Source organism: Rutilus rutilus (genome assembly GCF_951802725.1).
Source record: "Rutilus rutilus genome assembly, chromosome: 21".
NCBI classification, from domain to species: domain Eukaryota; kingdom Metazoa; phylum Chordata; class Actinopteri; order Cypriniformes; family Leuciscidae; genus Rutilus; species Rutilus rutilus.
The window spans coordinates 3,774,962-3,797,501 of record NC_140226.1 but is presented as its reverse complement, the minus strand read 5'-3'; the positions used below and the strand labels follow the sequence as shown (position 1 = coordinate 3,797,501).

General features: G+C 38.0%; 1 protein-coding gene across 1 annotated transcript; it reads right to left on the bottom strand.

Annotated features, from left to right (window-relative positions):
* Positions 1-7,759: 7,759 nt before the first annotated feature.
* On the bottom strand, positions 7,760-18,241 carry bmp4 (bone morphogenetic protein 4). The gene is made up of 4 exons (XM_084392849.1): positions 18,003-18,241; positions 14,816-14,938; positions 13,020-13,375; positions 7,760-8,743 (listed from the first exon to the last, which is right to left on the bottom strand). Exons 3-4 carry the CDS (start codon positions 13,366-13,368, stop codon positions 7,890-7,892), a joined length of 1,203 nt encoding a protein of 400 aa, XP_084248975.1. The 5' UTR covers positions 13,369-13,375; positions 14,816-14,938; positions 18,003-18,241; the 3' UTR covers positions 7,760-7,889.
* Between the last annotated feature and the right edge of the window lie 4,299 nt (positions 18,242-22,540).

Here is a 22,540-nt window from a genome sequence, read left to right as displayed (position 1 = left end):
GGGCGGGCGATATAGCCTCAAAAGTATATCACGATATTTCAAGAATATTTGCGATAATGATATTTATGACGATATCAATTATTTTTTTATTTTTTTTAAAGAACATTTTCTTATTACATTTATCTCACCTAAATGTTTGCTCACTCATTGCGTTTTTACAATGGGGTAATTTTGTTGTTAAGAGTTTACACAACACAAGGTAGCTTGATTTCAATCTTTGAATTAAATTGAAAAAAGTAGCAAAAATTTATACAAAATAATAAAGATACAAATAAAGAGAAGTTTTTGGGTAGGTCTAACACTAGTAGTCAGAAAAACTACAGAAATGGAATAAAGTAATCAAATGTAAAATAAGACTGATAGTCTTTTAGTCCTGACTAAATTAAATACATATGCTATTAATTCTGATTCCTTACAATTGACACTTTTTTTTATCATGTAAAAATGTATACCGGTATTATCGTGGATGGTATGATATGGCACACCCCTAGTCCACCCCTGGTCCCGTCCAGCACAAAATCTCCAGTCCCCCGTTGGTTCTGTCCAGCACGAAATTTCCTGTGCCCCTTCTGGTCCCGTCCAACTAGAGTCTCCTGTGCCCCCGCTGGTCCCGTTCTGCAGGAAATCTGCAGTAGTCATTATGCCACATGTATGCTCTGTTTTGGTTTTGTTTTCATTCTGTTCCCTGTGTTTCTTTGTCTTTGTTTGCTGTCATTAGTTCCCATGGTTCTTAATTATAGTCACACCTGTTCCTATTCTTGCTAATTATCTCCCTGCTATACCCTTAGGTTGTACTCACACTAGGCACGGTTGCCTTGTACCGAGCCCTGGCACGATTGTCTCCCACTGTCTCCCACTCCCGCTGGCCCTAATTCACATTACACTTAACTTTCCTTGCCGGAGCACGCTTGCATCATTTAAGATGTAACTTTTTGTTTTGAAGAAAACATGAAGAAAAGCGCTTTCGCTAATAGACTGCCTAATAGATTTATAATTTATGCCACTAGCAATTTTCACTTGATTCACTTGAATTATCCAAGTAGTAATAGAAAATGTTTGCTGTCCTAATGATGACAGTAGCGCACAGAAAAGTAGTAGAACAGTAGTAACTGTTCCATGCTCCGGCACGGTTAGCGATCACACTACATGCGTACCACGCCCGATCCATACTGAACGATCCATACGTGCTCTGGCCCACCTCTTCCAAGCGAGCCAGGGACGGTTAAATGAAGTGATTACACTAGTCAACCGAACCAGACTTGGGGGGGTCAAACGTGCTCGGGTATGGTTCAGATCGCCTAGTGTGAGTACACCCTAAGTTTCCTCAGTTATTGTGTCCGATATTGTTTGCCAGTAAATGTTTAGTGGTTGCGTTTACTATAATCTCCAATGATCTCCTATGTTTTGGTTTTGTGAATTAGAATAAAGATTATTCTGTCTACTCTACAACAGCCAAAATGTTCCACTATCTCGTTAACAAAAATATGTTCTAAGAACGTTTTACTAACGTTCCCATTAAGTTATAAAAATTGTATTTCTGAATGTTCAAACCGTAAAATATTTTAAGCTTGGTTATGTGAACGTTAAGGGAACATTCCATTTGATAATTTTGCAAACATTATGGGAACGTTACTTTTGAATGTTCTCTGAACGTTCTGAAACAAGACTAACATCCAACTAAACATTTCAGGTAAAAACGTTCCTATATATATAATGTTTTTGTGCTAACGTTTTAAGAACATTATTAAAGACCAGATATCTTTGAATGAATGTTGTATTAATGTTACTGGAAGAACGTTTGTTCATAATTCTAAGAGAACCTTGACAGAACGTTAGCCAAAGTTCTGATAGCGTTCCCTGTTAGCTGGGTCGTCAGTTGAATTATACTGAACAAAATTATAAACGCAACATTTTTCATGAGCTGAACTTAAAGATCTAAGACTTTTTCTATGTACACAAAAGGCCTATTTCTCTCAAATATTGTTCACAAATCTGTGTAAATCTGTGTTAGTGAGCACTTCTCCTTTGCAGAGATAATCCATCCACCTCACAGGTGTGGCATATCAAGATGCTGATTAGACAGCATGATTATTGCACAGGTGTGCCTTAGGCTGGCCACAATAAAATGCCACTCTAAAATGTGCAGTTTTACTGTATTGGGGGGTCCAGGGGGGTCAGTATCAAACAATAATAATCTCAAATAATTTTGTTCAGTGTAGTTGACTCAAACCCCAGAGCAAAAGACCAGGCTGAGGCTGTGTGACATGAATAACCCTGCAGTTGCAAAGATGCAAAGCAGCCGCTTCTAGTGTATCACCCGCTTGGCTCCCACTCCACACACTTGGGGCCGCGTATGAATACGGCACAGTGAGCGGGGGAGTGAAACAAGAGGATCTGACCTCCACCTGCACTGACATCAGCCGTTACTAGCCAACTGATCCTCGCATCAAAACAAGCCACATATCCACTGCTTAGTAAGAGGTGCTGCAAAGGTGCATGATGAAACAAGTCTGAGCTGAGGACCGCACAGAGAGAAACCTCTCGCTCAACAACACACATTCAATCTACTGACGGACAGCACTTTATCTACACTAACAACTTTTAAACCAATCCTCCAACAAGAGGAGAAACTTGCACTCAGATGTGCGTGATACTGATGATGTTGTGAATCAAAAACCTTTTGTCTTTGCACTGAGAAAATAGCTTTTTTTTTGTGCCTATGAATAAAAGCATTTTGTAAGAATTTTTCTACAGTTATTACTTGGTTATAATTTTTGCCACTATGCACTAAAGTGTTATTTGGCACAGACTTTTCATGGCTCTTTTGCCAGTCTTTTACTAAAAATGTTACTTTCAAAGATTGCACCAGAGTTGTTGTTTGTTTTGTTTAAACTGTATCAGGTGACTGTAGGCATCTTTCTGAGAGTTTGGTGTGATTATAAGCAGTGTTATCTTGATGGAGGGAGGCCAGTTGATGTGCGTCTGCTCCAAGAAACCTTGGAAAAGCTCGGCCTCTGCCCTAAGCCACTTCAAAATGAAATTCCTACCTTCCCTCATCTGACAAACCTGTGTCTGATATAGTCTTCAAAGGAAAAGTGGCAAGCCTCTACCTCCAGGCTGAGGTAATTTGACTAAAGCTTTGCAAAGAGAGAAGACAAATGTTCTGGGCTTTTTTCCTCTTCAAAGATTAGATACGATGCTGCTTATTTTACACGTTAATCGCTGTATATGGGTAATCTCAGGAAACATACAAATGCACGAAAATGTTTAAATTTTTTTGAGAACTTTTTTTTAAAGTCATATTTCCACACATCAAGAGGGTGAGGGAGAGCCATTGCGAGACCAATATTTAAGTTAGAAATACAGTTTATTTTTCAATAACATATTTAGGACACAGCTCTAAACATGAGGTTAAAGCCATGTAAACATTATTTCAACCCCGCTACAGACTGTATCATCCAGTTTCAGAAAATCTTCTAATATATATATATATATATATATATATATATATATATATATATATATATATACAAAAGTGAGTACACCCCTCACATTTCAGCAAACATTTTAGTATATCTTCTCAAGGGACAATCCTATAGAAATGAAATTGGGATATATTTTAGAGTAGTGAATGTGCTGCTTGTATAGCAGTGTATATTTACTGTCCTCTGAAAACTACTCAACACACAGCCATAATTGTCAAAATAGCTGGCAACAAAAGTGAGTGCACCCTAAGTGAACATGTCAAAACTGTGTCCAAAGTGTCAATATTTTGTGTGAGCACCATTGTTATCTAGCACTGCCTTAATCCTCCTGGGCATGGAGTTCACCAGAGCTGCACAGGATCCTCTTCCACTCCTCCATGACATCACGGAGCTGATGGATGTTAGACACATGGTGCTTCTCCACCTTCCGCTTGAGGACGCCCCACAGGTGCTCAATAGGGTTCAGGTCTGGAGAAATACTTGGCCACTCCATTACCTTCACCTTCAGCTTCCTCAGCAAGGCAGTCGTCATCTTGGCGGTGTGTTTGGGGTCGTTATCATGCGGTTCGGCCCAGTTTCTGAAGGGAGGGCATCATGTTCTGCTTCAGAATGTCACAGTACATGTTGGAATCCATGTTTTCCTCACTGAAGTGCAGCTCCCCAGTACCAGCAGCACTCATGCAGCCCCAGACCATGACGCTACCACCACCACGCTCGACTGTAGGCAAGACACAATGTTCTTGGTACTCCTCACCAGAGCGCCGCCACACATGCTGGACACCATCTGAGCCAAACAAGTTTATCTTAGTCTCATCAGACCACAGGACATGGTTCCAGTGATTCATGCTCTTGGACAGGTTGTCTTCAGCAAACTGTTTGCGGGCTTTCTTGTGAGCCAGCTTCAGAAGAGGCTTCCTTCTGGGACGACGGCCATGCAAACAGACTTGTTGCCGTGTGCGGCGTATGGTCTGAGCACTGACAAGCTGACCTTCAACTTCTGCAACCTCTAAAGCAATGCTGGCACAATCATGCATCTGTTTTTTTTAAACCTGACGCACATCACGAGGACTCAACTTCTTTGATTGACCCTTGCGAGGCCTGTTACGAGTGGAACCTGTCTTGGAAAACCTCTGTATGACCCTGGCCTGTACTTTAACTCAGTTTCAGGGTGTTACCAATCAACTCTTAGAGAGTTCTTTGCCTTGAGGTGCCATGTTGAACATCCAGTGGTCAGTATGAGAGAATTGTACTCAAAGCACAAATTTTAACTGCTCTAAAACATGAATAGGACATGTTTCTTTGCATGGTTAAACGGCATACAGCTATTATCACTTAGGGTGCACTCACTTTTGTTGCCAGTTATTTTGTCAATAATGGCTGTGTGTTGAGTAGTTTTCAGAGGATAGTAAATATACACTGCTATACAAGCAGCACATTCACTACTCTAAAATATATCCAAGTTTCATTTCTATAGTATTGTCCCTTGAGAAGATATACTAAAACATTTGCTGAATGTGAGGGGTGTACACTTCCATAAGTTGTATTTTCACCAAATCTAAACTAATTAATAAATAAAAATATTAAAAATAAAATAAAAATAAGGACATCGGCATATCTTTCAATAATGTTTACAAACATTATGTGAGTGAAATCTTGTTAATTACATAGTAGTGAATCACATAGGGAAACAACTGGAAACGTTACTGACAAAAGAATCCAATTATGACGGAAATCCTTAACAGTATTTTTGACACGTGTTTATTTTCGCGCGAGCTGTAAGTAGCATCAGAGGATCTGGTCAATTTAAGCCTTAAAGCAGAAAAGCATTTAACAAAAGGGTGAAAGATGATCGGACAATGATGCTTATTGACAGTTCAAAGGGCTTCCGTTGGAGTGCTGGAATACAGGCAGTAAATGAGTGATTAGAGCCTGACAGGCGTCTGTATTCAGTCTGCTGATGGAGACACGCCGTCTCACCTTTGATTTGCGCTCGCGTCGCGTCGCCAGATCCACGCAAGTGTCACTCCCATTCAGACTCAGCGGTGCGCGTGCGTCACGCAGTCTAGCCGCTATTGTGCGGGTCAGACGGGCTGGAGCTGCAGGCCGCACCTGGAGGAGGACTCTTTTTATTATGCTTTTATTTTCATTATTATGCTTCAACAACACAAACAAACAAGATACATTATCATATCTCTGAATATAACCGCAATTGTTCAGCCTTAGGTTGAGCATAACTAGTACCAAAATCACAATAAAACAAATAAATAATTAAATAAAAATAAATAGCCTACAAAATAAAATAAATTAAAATGAAAAATAAATGAAAGGGGGCTTTTTAAATAAATCGTTACGTATCCAAAAGAGAAATCACCTGGAGGATGACTGCTGTGGAAATGTGGAGCTACTTCTGTTGGAATCCACTGGCAACATGCTGATATTGTTAATAGTTATAAAATCAGAGTCATGTTAACATTTTCGTTTAGGTATGATCTTTGCAGTGTCATGTCCACTCATCACATTTCCCTATAGCTTTCTGCAATGCAGGCCTTTGTCTAATCAAAGACTGCATATTCATTAATAATAATAATAATACATTTTTGTTGGTAATGTATGCAAACCTTGTCTTCTCTTAATCTAGACTAAAATACCTTCCACTTCCAGAGAGGTGTGTTGATTGACAGCTCAAATCCCATTAAACCCTGTGATCTCCTCTTCAGTGCTGATGAAGCCAGTCAACTTGTTTTCATACAATGTCACACAAATGCTCAGATTACATTTCACAGATGAAAGGTGAAAATTAATAACTTTTTGCACTGAAGCATTATTTTCATGAGAGGTGATCACTCTGATCAGTTAATCATTACTGTAACATAGTAATTTTTTATTGTATTATAAAAAAATAATAAAAAACCCAACTTCTTGGTAACATTTTTATTTTTAGGTGACGTGCTTTACTACATTTACTTACTACAGTAATAACAGTAATTGCATGTAACTAACCCTAAACTAAACCCTAACCCTAACCGTAACTCTATAGTTGCAGTTAATTAATATTACTCAGTACTTATCTGAGGAAGCACAATGTAACTATACATCACCATAAAATAAAGTGTAACCATGTTTTTTTCCCATTAAAATAATAAGTGTGGCATAAAATGTGCTTAATTGTCATTAACCGGGCTCTTAACATGTTCTTGACAGATTTTTTGAGTTTTCAGATGGATATCTTTGTTTCTTGATTCAAAATAATTAAGACAAATAAATATTACTATAATGAAACTTTATAGACCTCTCTCATGACATATTTAATAAAACAGATAATTGTTTACATATTTGGATGTTGGTCTATAGAAGCACCCCCCTACCCCCCCCCCCCACCCCCCACCCCCCCCCACACACTCAAACTCACACACACATTAGGCTATCCATAACAAATGACATGTATAATATGAAACAAACGATTACCTTTTCCCTTATGTCATATCTATATATAAACCGTTTGCGATGATGAGTGTAATTGAACCATGCAAATGAAAATACTTTAAAAGTGTGCAATTTAATGACAAACATATAGCAGAGGTTTGAATTGCTAAAATGCAAGCAATGGCGTTTCAGCATTAGACAGTTCATGGGTTCACAAAATATGTTTGAAGATGACTGGCATAGATACACAAGGTTTTAAATCTGCATTTGTTATATATATATATATATATATATATATATATATATATATATATATATATATATATATATATATATATATATATTTATATATATATATATATATATCTGGCTGCCTTCCAGTGTGTGTGAGAAGCCAATATCATCCTTTAGTTCTTGAACCTTTGAAACACTACCTTTGATTAATCTCACATTGTTGTTGGAATGTTTCACAATTTATTTAACAACAAAGTTATTTTGGGAACATGTAAATCACATGCTGATGCAAAACATTAACTCACATCAATACATATCTGATTCCTTTTACTGATATAGAAGAAAATCAGTTTTCCTAGGATTTCACACAGTGCTCTATTTTAAGTACACAGACGATGCGCTCTGATCAAATAGGGGGTTCGTTGGCTACGCATTTCTATTTTCGTGAATGTATATTGTATTAAAGAAATAAATACTAGCAGTAAATAAACTTTTAGTGGCTTCTAATTCTTCTAGCACATAGAAAAACCCTTATACAGTCTGATATACATTATGGAAAGCTGTACAGCTGAATTATAATTCAAATAAGGACACTTTTAAAAACATTTTTTTTTTTTTTTACTTATGTTGATATAAATATATATTTATATATACTTTTTGTCAAAATATATGATCGAGACAAACACACATCTCAACACAGAAGTTATAAATAAGTGTCCACATACGGGTGTGAATGTGTCCCGTGTCTCAGCGGCATCCGCATCCCTCCACCACCATCTCCTGATAGTTCTTCAGCACCACTCGGTCCGTCTCGTCCAGGTACAGCATGGAAATCGCACTGAGCTCGGTGGGAACACAGCAGGCTTTGGGAATGTTGGTGTTCACCGAGTTAACCAGCGTCTGTACGATAGCGTGATTGGTGGAGTTCAGGTGATCGGCCAAGGGAAACGGACACTCGCCGTGACAGTAGTACGCCTGGTAACCCGGAGGAGCCACGATCCAGTCGTTCCAGCCCACGTCGCTAAAGTCCACGTAAAGCGCGTGTCTCCGGCAGTTGCGGTTGCGCTTTCGGCCTCTTTGCTTGGGGCTTCGCTTCGCTCTCCGCGTTAGCGGATGACCTTTTCCGTCGTGCCCGAACGTGACTAGCAGTGGGCGGAGCTGGTCCCAGTCTTCATCCGGTGTCGGATGCAGGGAACGGCTCACGCGTACGTGGCGTCCCCGGTGACGCCGGCTCGGGTTCAGAGGCACGAGCTCCACGGCGAGCCCGTGGTTTGAGCTCTTGTCACGGGTCCAGCGCAGCACGGCGGGACTCACGTCGAAACTCTCCCACCGGGTCGCGTTGTGGCGCACTAGCCGCGTGTCCAGGAGCTGCGTGATGAGCTGCCCGGCCCGCGGAGGCTTCAGCACCTCGTATATGTTTATCCGCTGGAGACCCTCGTCTCCCGAGTGTGCAGGATCTGAGGTTGCATCATCTATTTGTTGCCTGTAGATACGCAGCTCTGCGGTGGAAATGAGTTCCTCCTCTGGGATGCTGCTGAGATTGAAGATGAAGCGAAGCGGAGTCTCCTGAGAGCCGTCTGACTGCAACTCCTCCATGTGCTCTAGAGGAGAGACATCAGAGAACAGGTCAAGACCAAACGCGAATGACCCAAACCCTATTAAATCCACTGCTAAGTGTCTCATATGCAGATTTCAAAGGATCAAAACTCAGAGAAAGACTAAGGTTTACTTGATTATCCAGACATACGTTTTTAGAAAAAATTCCGACTGATAGTTTAGACTCTTTTATCAAGTCTTTCAGTATAATTGTACAAACGTCCTCCTTCAGCTCAAGCTTCACGAGTCTTTCTGTGTCAAATCTGCCCTGATTTATCAAGGAAACGCAAGAATAACTTTGATATTGTTAGTAATATTTCAACTGGACTGAAGCAGCTTCGCTTTACTTGATTATCAGACATCATTTATAGAAAAATCATGCGTATCAAATATGATCATCAGGCTTTTGAGGAAGGTTTATTTGTTCACGTCTCTCAATCATCATTGTATTGCATTGCATTATATGTTTAAAAACATTTTGATCATAAAACTAAGCATTTAATTATCATCTTACTTAGAGAAAGACTTCAGTGTTTCTATACTGAATAGATGGCTAGAAACTCTGGAGTCTCCACTGAAAAACTCATTCAGAAGAAGAAGAAACTGGCAAGAGACTAACAGAACATAAAATAGTCATTTGGATTTTCAGATTAATAATGAATGATATAGAAATTAATAATGTAATATTGTTGCCATGTTTGTCTTGTTGCTAGGCCAACCTATTTATTTCTTCTCAGCAGAAGCTTTCAAGATTGTTCTTAAATATTTAAAATAATTTAATATTGTCGGCACCGATAGCCTTATGGGCCGCCGTTGCGCTTCGGGTGACCCGAGTTCGAATCCCGGCTCCTGGACCTTTCCCGATCCCGTCCCCCACCTCGCTTCCACTCTATACTATCCTATCACAATTAAGGCAAAAATAAGGCAATTTAATATTCACTTAATTGGTATTAGTCCGATAATCAAGTCATGGAACTAATCACCCAGTCGGGATTAATTTTGGATAGCGACAGACGAACTCTTTATTATCCCATCCAGCAGGGGTGTCCAAGCCTGTTTCCGGAGATCTGCCTTCCTGCAAAGTTCAGATCAACCTTGCTCTGACAAACTAATTTTCCAGTTTTCCTGAGGATCTTGCTTAGCTGGTTCAGGTGTGTTTGATCAGGGCTGGAACTGAACTTTGTAGGAAGGCAGATCTCCAGGAACAGGATTTGAAGCGCCTTCACACTGTCCGTCCAAATCCGATTATTTGTGTACCCGATTGGAATCTGATCTAAAATGATTGCCTGTCTACAAAGTATCGCAACTATTCGGATCTGATTTGCGTGTCCCGTGGCGCTCGTTCGTTTACCGGAATATCTGCATTGGTTTCTAGGCTTACGCCAAAAACAACATCGACAACAGTAACATGGAGGGGTTTGCGATACAGATGCTGTCTTATTTACAACATGACAATGTGTAGCGACTTTCAGCATGTTTAACTATCAGCGACTAACAGCGTCTGACATGTTTACCTTTTATGTAGCGTGAGAAAGTCACATAAACCTCGCGTAATCCGATCAGAGTGGTCGGACTGAAACTGATATCCAGAAATGCGATTTGAATAGGATTTCAAACCCCTTATGAATGTAGCTCAAAACGGATTCGTAAAATCGCATTTCATGTGATTTTCTGCTGTTCACACTCGCTAAATGTGATCGGATTTCAATCCGGATTTGGACTGACAGTCTGAACGAGGCTTAATTGTCATCCAGTTATTTTTTTAATAATTTTCTTCAATAGTAATCAATAGACATTCAAAATAACACTCCTCATAGAAAATAAATCAAACAAACACTTTTGTTTAAATAGGATTTTCACTTGACAGAGTGTTGTTGAAGTGCAGCAATTATTATTATTTTTTTTTTTTTATGTTTTGTAAAAAAAAAGAAATATTTTTTTGCATATTTTAAAAAGACATAATAAACTTTAAGGTCTTTTGAAGGTGTCCTTATTTATAGTAAGTAAACTAAATAAACAATTGACTAACACAATATATATATATATATATATATATATATATATATATATATATATATATATATTGAACTACATTAAGTAATTTTGGTTGGTGTCTAAGGATAGTATATTTATTAAGTGTGGTCTTCATAATAAATAAATATATATATATATATATATATATATATATATATATATATATATACAGTATATATATATATATTATTTTTTTTACTTTGTATGAATGTTTTGTCTTTGGGAAAATAAATATTTGGATTGATATTAAATCAAATAAATTTTAGGTGTAATCTGTAAATATATAATAAGAAAAAAACCTTTAGAACATTTAGATGTAACAATTTAAAGTTGGTCCAAAGTATCATCTTGCACAACTGCAGAATCTCCACATTTTTTAATGAACTCTGATTAATTTACACTGAAAAAGGTAAATCATCTTAATTAACTGGTTTTATTCAAGACAAAAATATGATTTAACATCACTGAATCAACCTTTATACATCTAATTTATTTTTAAATCAGGAATAAAATTGACTTAAGGTAACAACTGCAGGTTACCACATTTACAGCGAAAGTACGAAGGTTATAAAAAACATAAAATAACCCGAATAGACTGTTTAAGCATGCCGATGGCCTTCTATCACCCTGAATCTGAACGTTTTTATTCTAGGAATCCTGTCCGCCTGACAGACCACATGGTTGGCAACAGGAGTTTATTTAGAAATCTGTAGAGTATAGCATTAAAAATAATTACATGTTGAGGAAAGTCCCTCAACAGGATCCACATGAAAAAGTATAAACTTTTTAAAATTCTTTTTAAATGCTGGGTTGAGTATAAACTATCCCAACGTTCTCAGAACTTAGTGATGAACAAACGCTCCTCCAGTAACATTGATAGAATGTTCGTTCAAAGTTATCTAGTCTATAATAATGTTATCAAAATGTAGGCACAAAACCGTTTACACATCTGTCATTTAACTTTTCTTCTGAAATGTTTTAGTTGGATTTATCAGAGCATTCAGAGAGCATTCAAAACTAACGTTCCCATGATGTTTGCAAAATGATAAAACATGATGTCCTGGACATTTTGAACGTTCACAACTGAATGGAAACATAAACAAACAAAGCGTTCTTAGAACCTATTTTTGTCGGCTGGGCAAGTACAATACATACAATACAATATACTGTACTGTCCCCTTAGGGAAATTTGTCTTGTGCTCAGTGTATGCTGCATTTCCAAATAACAGACTAAATCAATCAATCAATCACATGCACACTACCGGTCAAAAGTTTTAGATCGGTACGATTTTTTTATGTTTTTAAAAGTCTTTTCTGCTCACCAAGGCTGCATTTATTTGATTAAAAATACAAACAAAAACAGTAATATTGTGAAATATTATTACAATTTAAAACAGCTGTTTTCTATGTGAATATATAGTTAAGTGTAATTTATTCCTGTGATCAAAGCTGAATTTTCAGCATCATTACTCCAGTCTTCAGTGTCACATGATCCTTCATCATTCTAATATGATGATTTGATGCTCAAGAAACATTTATGATTATTATCAATGTTGAAAACAGTTTTTTATATTTTTATTTCATGATGCTATGATGAATAGAAAGTTCAAAAGAACAGCATTTATCTGAAATCTAAAGCTTTTGTAACATTAAAGTTTGGGGTCAGTAAGAATTAAAATTTAATTTTTTGGGGGAAAGAAATAAAATAAATCAATACTTTTATTCATCAAGGATGAGTTAAACTGATCAAAAGTTACAGTAAAGACATTTATAATGTTAGAAAATATTCTATTTTAAATAAATGCTGTTCTTTTGAACTTTCTATGCATCAAAGAATTTTGGGGAAAAAAACTGTTTTCAACATTGATAATAATAATGAATGTTTTTTTTTAGCATAAAATCAGCATATTAGAGTGATTTCTGTGGATCATGTGACACTGAAGACTGGAGTAATGATGAGCTTTCATCTGAGGAATAAATTACATTTTAAAATATATTAAAATAGAAAACAGTCATTTTAAATTGTCATATTATTTCACAATATCACTGTTTTTTATCAAATAAATGCAGCCTTGGTGAGCAGAAGAGACTTCTTTTAAAAACATACACAATCTTACTGATCTAAACCATTTGACCAGTAGTGTATCTCACCTAAACAATCCATACAGTGGAGCAGAACGTCATATTGCACAGCTGAAAAGGCCACTGTTATCGCACGAATAACGGTCACAATCTCTGCGGTTTTACCTTCATGATGGAATCCTCTCACAGTGTTCGCCCGACTGGTGGACCGTTCGGGATAGTGGAAGCTGAGGTCGTGGGCTCCGGCCTCGTCCGCCTCCCCCGACTGCAGTCGATACAGGTCCAGCAGGTACTGGGGCACGACAGTCGAGGTGCTGGGTCGCGGTCGCCTCTGAAGCCCAAACATGTGCAGGAGCGTGGCTTCAAAGTCCCGCAGCAGTTCATGACTCTGACCCAGGTGCTGAGCCGACACTTTCTTCTTCCCTTCCTCAGGTATTAGACTAGCATAGCTGCTCTCTCCCAGTAGGACTTGGCATAATAAAATAACCATCAGCATTCGATTACCAGGAATCATGATGTCTCTGGTGGGCGGTTGAACAAGGAAACAGAAAAGCAAGACTTCAGTGAAAGATGTTTGCCTCTTCTTTGTCACATTCAATGATGAAACCACATACCAAAAACATTTCCAGAAACAACAAAAACAAGTCAATTTGATCATTTAGGTCAGAAACAGACTTTATGCAAGTATTCAAAGGCTGAGTTGCGAGTCTCGTTGAACACGCTTAGCGTGACCTCCATACTCAAGGGGGCGACAAAGTTTCCTTCAAATAACTGTGTTTTTATTCAAGAAGCTTGTTATGAACATTTTGACTTAATTTACCATTGTTCAAACAATTTCCCCACAAAGATTTCACAATGGTTCAAGTTGGATTCGACACGTTGACCAACAGAAATCTGCTTGATTGTAAAATCAGTTTGACTTCAGTGTTAAATGTACAAAATACATGGCTACAATATTAACCTTTTATGACTACAAAATCTCGCCGAATGTGACCGCATCTTTCCACTGACTTACTGAGCAACATTCACTTCAAACTCTTGCTCCACCATGACAGTAGATGAACTAAAACAATCACGATAGTCTGCAATACATCCGACACAACAACGATGCACAAAACTACACTGAAAATGTTTACTTGGAAACAAATTGCACACAGAAGTTGCTAGTCAATTTCACAAGTAATTACAAAGAATTAGCAAGTAACACATTAAATTAAACATAAAATTTGGGACTAGAAAGACCGAAATAGTATATTCGTAAAACTCCAAAAACAGTACTAAAAAGTTCTCTAAAAGTACTGTAAAAGCGTTTCAAATCATGCACAGAGTATGTTTAGATCCTTATTCACAACTTGCTTATAATTCAATAGATATAATTCTGTCATCATTTACTCACCCTCATGTCATCATTTCTTCAGAGAAGAACTCAAAGGAGTTCAAAAAACTTTGGACCCCATTGACTTTCATTGTACACTTTTAAAACTAAAGGTTCCAAAAGTTTTCGCAGCAATGCCATTTAAGATCCATTTTTGGTTCCCCAAAGAACCATTTTTTTCTTAATCTGAAGAATGTTTTAATAATCTGAAGAACATTTTTCCAGTAAAGTAGAAAAAACTGCATGGATGTTAAAGGTTCTTCATGGAAACCTCGATAAAGAGTTTATGGACACTGAGATAAAGTTTGGAATGATGTGAGGGTGAGTAATTGATGTCAGAATTTCTTTCTGTGTGAACTATCCCTTTAAGGGTCAAACCAAACAGCAGTTTGGCAGTCACAACTGATGTCAAACAAAGATGGCAGCCTACAATTTTCAAGTGCACAAACCGCAAGATAAAACAGCTTAAAGCAAAACTCCTGATTGACCACTGTTTTTTGCAAAGAATGACTAAGCCTTTTAATTTGCAGCAAAAATGTAACAACCCTGTCACACAATTAAGACTGGATAGGCGTAGTCCACTTACCGACAGAAAATAAAGCATGGGAAAACAGTCCATGTTTGTTGAGAGGTGATACAGGACGAGTTCCTCAAGCGAATGTTACGTCGTCCTGCAAGGCTGTTTAAGAACTGCGGTGAGATCCTTTTCCTGAAAGACAAGGGTTTATTTGTAAATAGAGGAAACATTTCAGAATAAGCATGGCATGATTGCAAGGCAAGAGTATATTTTCACTAAGAGCGAAATGCAAGTTTAGGCCAGACACCTTTAAGCGACTAAAATGCTGCCTGTGCAACACGTTATCATCGCTCATTTACAAGACTACCAGGTGTGAACACCTGAAAGGACGGCAATTCCAATTTACATACAAATAGAGGTTCGTCTGTCAACAAAGGGATCTCAGAACTGCCTCTTTTATTGATGGTCTTCTTACAAGTCCTTCTTAAAGAGTCTTTAAAAATCCCCCAACCCAGACTGGGCATGCAAGCGGCACCGTCCTGGTTTGTTAACCCGTAACATCCAAATACGTGCCAACAGCAGAGTGCGTTTAACAGATATCTCGGTTGCACAAATGTGATTTTCAACAAATTATCCGAGCACAGAGTCAATGCACTAATAACAATCACAAGTGCTTGGGAAAGGTCTCAGAAAACAACGTCATCACTGAAACCACAGCTGAACTCAATAGTTGTATTTTGTCATTTCTTGGACTTAGTTCTACTGGACCAAGTCCAACCATTACAGCAGGAATGATGCATTTTAACAAGAACACCGTGTGTGTGTGTGTGTGTGTGTGTGTGTGTGTGTGTGTGTGTGTGGTCACGAGTGTTATTTCTCTCTCCCCGTCTTCACGGGCTGTGATACTAGTGCTTGTCATTCTAGAGTGATATACCTTTTAAAAGATTCATAATGTCTGCAGTTTTAACAACAATGCTATTCAAACAGTTCATTATGTCGAGAGCAAACCATAAAAATGAGCGTAACTAAAAGACTTTGATCAGCCATGCCAGAAAACATGTAACAAAGCACAAACAATTGGTTTCTTCAGACCACCTACTCTTGTTTAAACGCCTACAGATACTGCCCTAAATATTTACAGAATCCCTTTTTTGATGTGTTTGAAGATGGAGAGTAATGCATGTGCTTTTGCACAGTGTGGGTTTACAGTCCTTTAATTTGGCAGAGCCGTGTAAAGCTCACAGTGCTCGACTTTGCTCTACCCTAACCCTGCGTAATGAGATTAGGTTATGCACATGGTTCTTCAGATGTGTGGGACAGGGTATGGGGGAGTAACAGACAATATTGAGCAGCCAATGTTAGGATTTAACCTCTGACAAGTTTTATTCAGAAACCAAATCTGGAAGCCTGAGTAGCATCATGTGCATTTAGAAAACAAGACAGCTTGATTGCAGCTAATGCAAAGTAGCGGACAGCCTTCTGTGTGCTATCATGCTCATAGGACATGTACATACATAATCTTATTGTTTGATCCCAAACTCATTTTTATGAAAACAAAAGAATGAAATTAAAATGAATGACGATATTAAAGTTAAGAAAACAACTCATCTAAATGTGTCGTTGTCTCTCCCACATTAAAAAAAAAAAAAAAAAAAATGACAATGTCCACCAATAACAAGGATTTTAATGGCTTTGCAATATAAGCAGAATGATAACCAAGTATGCAAGTACAGTATTAAAGTACTATAAGCATATTCCACAAGAAGCCCTTTCTTGGCCTAAAAAAGGTTCAAGACCCTTGCTCTAGAGTCTAGACGACAACATCTGTTGATCTGTAATCAGTCGTGGACTGTCTGACTCTTACAACAGTTTACTTTTAATGTCAAGTATTTGGTATGAAAAGATATTTAGAGTATCTTATTTTCTCTTTTGCTTTCCACCTCCTTGAACTAAAGACAAAGATCCCTGCCAGATGGCTCATGGTTGCTGTGTCTCTTTATGTCATAATGTCCCTCATAAAACCTTTCAGACGTGTTCTTATGCTTGACTGAGTGCCACCACTCTTCACTACAAGTCATTTAAGACAAAGTGCAAGTCTTCAAAACATTCGTGGAGGTCAAATTTACTAGTGCATTCTTACACTGGAGACTGGTTTCACTTCACTTTTCAAATTAAGACTATTTTCTTTAACACTAACTTGAAATAAAAACAACAACATACATGCTTGTAAGCCTTGAGCTAGCGATGTGTTTGATTGGATTCTTCACTGAAACCGGTGTCACAGTGATTTGGAACATGTTGAATTTTGTTGTAGATTCCAGAAGTAATCTTGATATGTTGCTGCTTTCCCAGCTATCAGAGCTTTGGCTAACATTCTGGCAAGGATCTCTCAATGTTAGGAACAGACATTCTTCCAGTAATGTTCAAACGTATCTGGTCTTTAATAATGTTCTCAACACATTAGCACAAAAATGTTATTTTATACATTGTTTATACGTTTTAGTTGGATGTGCATGTAACATTTTGTACATAAATGTCACTACTTGTTTGTGTCCAAAGTAACGATCCACTAATGCTTGCAAAATTCTAAAATGAAATGTCGTATAACAAAGAAAAAACATCAGACGCTTTCATAATGGGAACATTAGCAAAACGTTACATTTTTGTTAGCTACGACCATAACTGTTAAGAGGTGACAACATACAGCAATTAAACTTGTAGTAACATGGTATTAGCCACCACCTTAAAACATAAATTAAAGATAAAATATATTTTCTGTTTGAATGAAATGCAACCACAGTATGTGTGTGTGTGTGTGTGTGTGTGTGTGTGTGTGTGCGGTCAGGTGTTTGCACGCGTTGGTGGTAAACTTGCAAACACATTTACCATAAACACCCCAGAGTGACTGAGCAACATATTGACATATTTAATGCTGTGTAACATTCCCAATACACCCAGTATTCTCTTATCGTGCACGCGACAATCCAGAAAGCTCCCGGTGATTATAATAATTGCGTCTCGCGACGTACAGACAAGTTTGTGGATTATAATGGGAGCATTCTAGTAAGATGTCTCGCCTGCAAAGAAGATGTGAAGTAAAGATTTGCATATAGCTACACACAAAATGTCCAAAAAGCGTATTGAACGTGTATAATTGGGGGTTAAATAACCACGTATGCCTCAGATAAAGTCATAAATCACTTCTTACTATGACCATATCTTAATGAAAGCTGACTTCAACGACATGCCAACTTACCATTGGTAGAGATGCGCACGGTATTCCTGAAGAGAAGACGTAAAACGGAGTTTTCAACGGAGTTCGCCTCACATAAGAAAAGTCCGAGGCTGAAGGGAATGTTTAGGTCATTAGTTCCGCGTCATGTAGAAGAAGAAGCCAGCAGAAGAAGTCCAGTGGATCTGTAGCTCCAGGAATATGCGAGAACGGAGAACATCACCGACTGATCCCGCATCCAGTTCTCCTGGCAGTTTTTATGTGACCGCCCAATGAAGTTCCTTTGCCTCCTCCCCTACTCTCTCAACCCACCGCACTTCACCCAACACCTCAGATAAACCCCAGAGAGCGCAAACACACGAGATCTATTTCCTTCTGTAAGTTACATTCATGCACTGCTAAATCTGCTGGAGTATAATGAGCGCGCTAGCAAACACATGCAATCTATTCGTTTTCTTCCCCCTAGATGTCATCACATGGGTTCAACACACTTGCATTGAGACTGGAACAGCGTGTGTGTTTATATTCCTGGGACCCAGGAATAGACTTTAGTCCACTGTAATGAACATTATATTTTAGTAGCCTACATTTCTCTGACAGCCTACATGTCACAGTTTTAAAAGAGCACATTCAGGGCTTTCCAGAGATACCAAATGTTTGGAGGTTTCAACGTCAAAACTCCCTTCTGCTTGGTGTTTAAAATGCCTGACACTGATATAGTGATTGAGATTAGCACTCTTATGGAAATATGATAATATTTTATAATTATCAATTAAATCTGAATAATCTTCTTTGTCTTTCTTTTTTTTTTTTCATAAATCAACTTCTCAGGAAAATGTTATGGGGTTTCTAATCAAAATATGACTTTCTGTTACAAAACAGGGCATTGATTTCATACATGTCCATAGAGACACCAGGACTTACAGCATGTTTATCAGGCATTTTGGGAGACACAACAGATGAAATTATATACAAAATTCCTATGATATATTAGATATTATTATGAAAATGTCGCCAATTATTACTCACATTATTACACTTCTTTTTTCATTTCATGCTGCCCCAAGAATGTGCAATTAGATACGATATGTATAGCTACATTATATTGAATGGCACAACACATTTATGGCCCACACTAATTAAAATGGTGTATCAATTCAATATGTTATATTTTTCATAACATAGTTGAGAATCATCTTTATACAAAGTTTTGTTTAAAAAATAAATAAATCCTAAAACCTAAAAACTGATTGGAGAATGAAAAAAAAATCACATTGTTTTTTCCTATACATGTCATTTCATGTTGTTTATTTTTTAAACAACTGAGTCCTGGTGTCGACTACAGTGGACATAACATAACATATGAATAATATATATATATATATATTTTTTTTTTCGTATTGCTTATCGCATTGTTTCTTATGCTCTAAACAATGTAATGACATGAAATAAAATACTAAATTCAAACAACTTCTTTTTTTTCTGGGTCTCAGGAGGATAGAAATTGTTTTTCAAAAGTTCTAAGATCAGTTTGTTGGCTTAATACATGTTTTTCTATAGGGCGAAAAATAAAAAAATGTCTTTATGGAAAACAGAATTTCTTTGTATACTCCCCTTACAAAGTGAAAATTAAAAGGATGTTGATTGAGATAAAGTCATAATATTGAAAATATGAAAAACCTAATAACATGTTTACCACCATTCCAGCGATAAGCATAATCTGAAATGTGTGATCACTGTCATTTAACCTTTATAGTTTTAATGTCTCCGTTTGACCTCCTGCCCTTGTGATATTACATGAACCCCCGCTGTGTGGAGAAGCACTCGCAGACACCCTCATTACCATAGTATTTACCTGTCTGGCTCTAGTGCTGTAGTCACACAGCAATAAAGTGCCACCGTCCCTCCCACAAACCCACCTTCTGGTTCTTTAGTGAAGGAAATGTCATCATGTTTGGAGAAGCATCTCTTTTGGATGTTATTTTTTGCTAGTAATTCAAACCGGAACCTGTTTACTTTCTTAATACACATTCCTGGTCTTATCTCTACGAGATTCGTCTCAGCTTGTCTTCGTAATCTTTATCCAGAACCTCTGAAATCACTTCCATTTTCAGTGGACATCCCTAAGCTCTCTCTCTCTCTCTCTCTCTCTCTCTCTCTCTCTCTCTCTCTCTCTCTCTCTCTCTCTCTCTCTCTCTCTCTCTTTCTCTCTCTAAGGCACTTTTGATGACCCAATCAATCCAAACTTATCCCACTATTTTTATTTTTTCTGCATCAAATATCTGGTTTCCCATCTAAACACAAATAAAATGGGTTACGCATTCTGTCCCATATTTACTTGTAGGACATTTATTGTTCAATTATATAAAGATGCTCCCCTTAAACAAACACTATTTCTCTTTGTAAGCCACACTTTGACAACAGTTGGTGTTTTACAGTCAGATGTTGACTTAAAGGAATATTCCAGGTTCAATGCGAGTTCAGTTTAATTGACAGCACTTCTTGCATAATGTTGATACTACAGTAATTCAGTCCCACATGGTCTCTTTCTCTCTTTACTTTTCACTCCAAGAGAAATCTGTAAAAATAATACTGTATTAATATGAAGGAATTTTATTCTTACGTATTGATTGTACACAGGTGTTTTACCCGTATTTTGAATGATGCATCGCATATGTTTTAGGCTGCATTTACACTGCAGGTCTTGATGCCCAAATCCGATTTGCTGACTATATTGCTGGTAAGTCCCGCCCCCTTCGCTAACCCCGCTAGACCTCTAGGTTGAAAAATCGTCAATGCAAGTGAATGGGAGAAAATAATTATTTTCTGGTCCCGTTTGAATTGTGCCATGAATGTGAACATATGTTGTCTGTAAATTTTTTATATAATCTTTCCTGTTACGAGTTTGACAGTATATGGTATGATTCTTCGGCTAGCAGTTGTGGAAAAGACATAACGAGAAAGACTACATGTCGCCTATGTGACGTCACCCCATAAAGTTGACTTACCCGTGGTTTTCGCCAACCTCAACGATGTTGTCCTCTCCCTGAAAGAAGGCGGTGAAGTGCACCAAAGACACAGCCATGTTTAGCGGGATCCGTGAGCTAGTGTCCGTGTGCGAATGGTGGTGACGTTTCAAACGCGTCGAAAGCAGCGAAGAGTTGTAGTCCACAAAGTGCTCTCACACAAAGTCTAACCGTATCAAACTTCTACCCGCTAAATTGTAGCATTCTTCACACGAAAGATTATATAAAAAATTCACAGACAACATATGTTCACATTCATGGCACAATTCAAACGGGACCAGAAAATAATTATTTTCTCCCATTCACTTGCATTGACGATTTTTCAACCTAGAGGTCCAGCGGGGTTAGCGAAGGGGGCGGGACTTACCAGCTCTATACCCGATTTTTTTGACGAAAAAAGTGACCCGTATCCGATTTTTGCATTTACACTATACACTGCCGAAACTACCAAATGTAGACGTTCTGACCCGGAAAAGGAAGTAAAACAGCTCGATATGCAATGGATGCAGATGCAAATAAAATTATCCAGTGTTTTGCTTTCCACAATATTTTGAAAAGTCAGCAAAAAAGTGTATTTTTGCCTGCACTGTCTCTTCGCCCCAAAGACTCAAAAGACATAAAACCTCCGCATTACTCCACTGTGTGTAGCCTTCGTCCTCCATCGCGCCTATAATAAGTCATGTGATCTCAGTTGGTGGTGTCCACCTGAGTTGACGTCACTTTTTTAATGACGTACGACTCGCATTTACTGGGGAATATCCGATTTGTCTGCTTACATGGCACACGCAAATGCACGTATCCGATTCATATCCGATTTATTACCACATATGAGTGAGGCCTGAATACGTTCTGAGAAAATCGGAATCTATGCGGTTTTTTCCTGCTTACACGTTCACCGGTCATATCCGATCTGTGTCACATGAGAGGAAAAATTGGGTCACTTGAACCATGCAGTGTAAATGGGGCCTTAGAGTTAATATTCATAAATTAGTCCTACGCAACGTCATTGCCATAGAAACCAATGCAGATATTCTGGAAAATGAAAGAGCGGCATGGACAGCCAATCATTTTATATCAGATTCCAATCAGATACACAAATACTCGGATTTGGACTGACAGTCTGAACGTAGCCAGACACAGATCTGAGTCACATATGAGCAAAACAAATCGGATTTAGGCCACATTTACATTTACACATTTACGTTTCTGCGTTCAAATCCTCCATAAATTTACAGCATTCACTTCTATTCTGAGTGTGTCTCGATACATAGACTTTAGCTTTTTTGAAGTAAAGGAGGACGAGATGAAATTCTAGTGTGTTTGTGTGAATGAACATAACACCACAAATGCTGTCAACTAAGCTTAACTATTTGATGAACCCAGTTTGAAAGAAAAGATGCACAAAAGGCATTGGGAAGGCTTTCAGCACTCGTAGTGTGTGTTTATGTGTGTGTTAGTGTGTAAGTGAGGTGTGTAAATGCTGTGAGAACTGGATGTGCAGGTTTAGTTGTAATGGTATTGCGGTCAGCAGAACAG

What these genes read in the sequence shown, in the direction of transcription:
- bmp4 (XM_084392849.1), bottom strand. Translation starts at nt 13,368, where the DNA reads ATGATTCCTGGTAATCGAATGCTGATGGTTATTTTATTATGCCAAGTC. An exon ending in GAGAGGATTCCATCATGAAG is followed by an intron (nt 8,744 to 13,019) that starts GTAAAACCGCAG and finishes TCTCTCCTCTAG; the next exon opens with AGCACATGGAGGAGTTGCAG.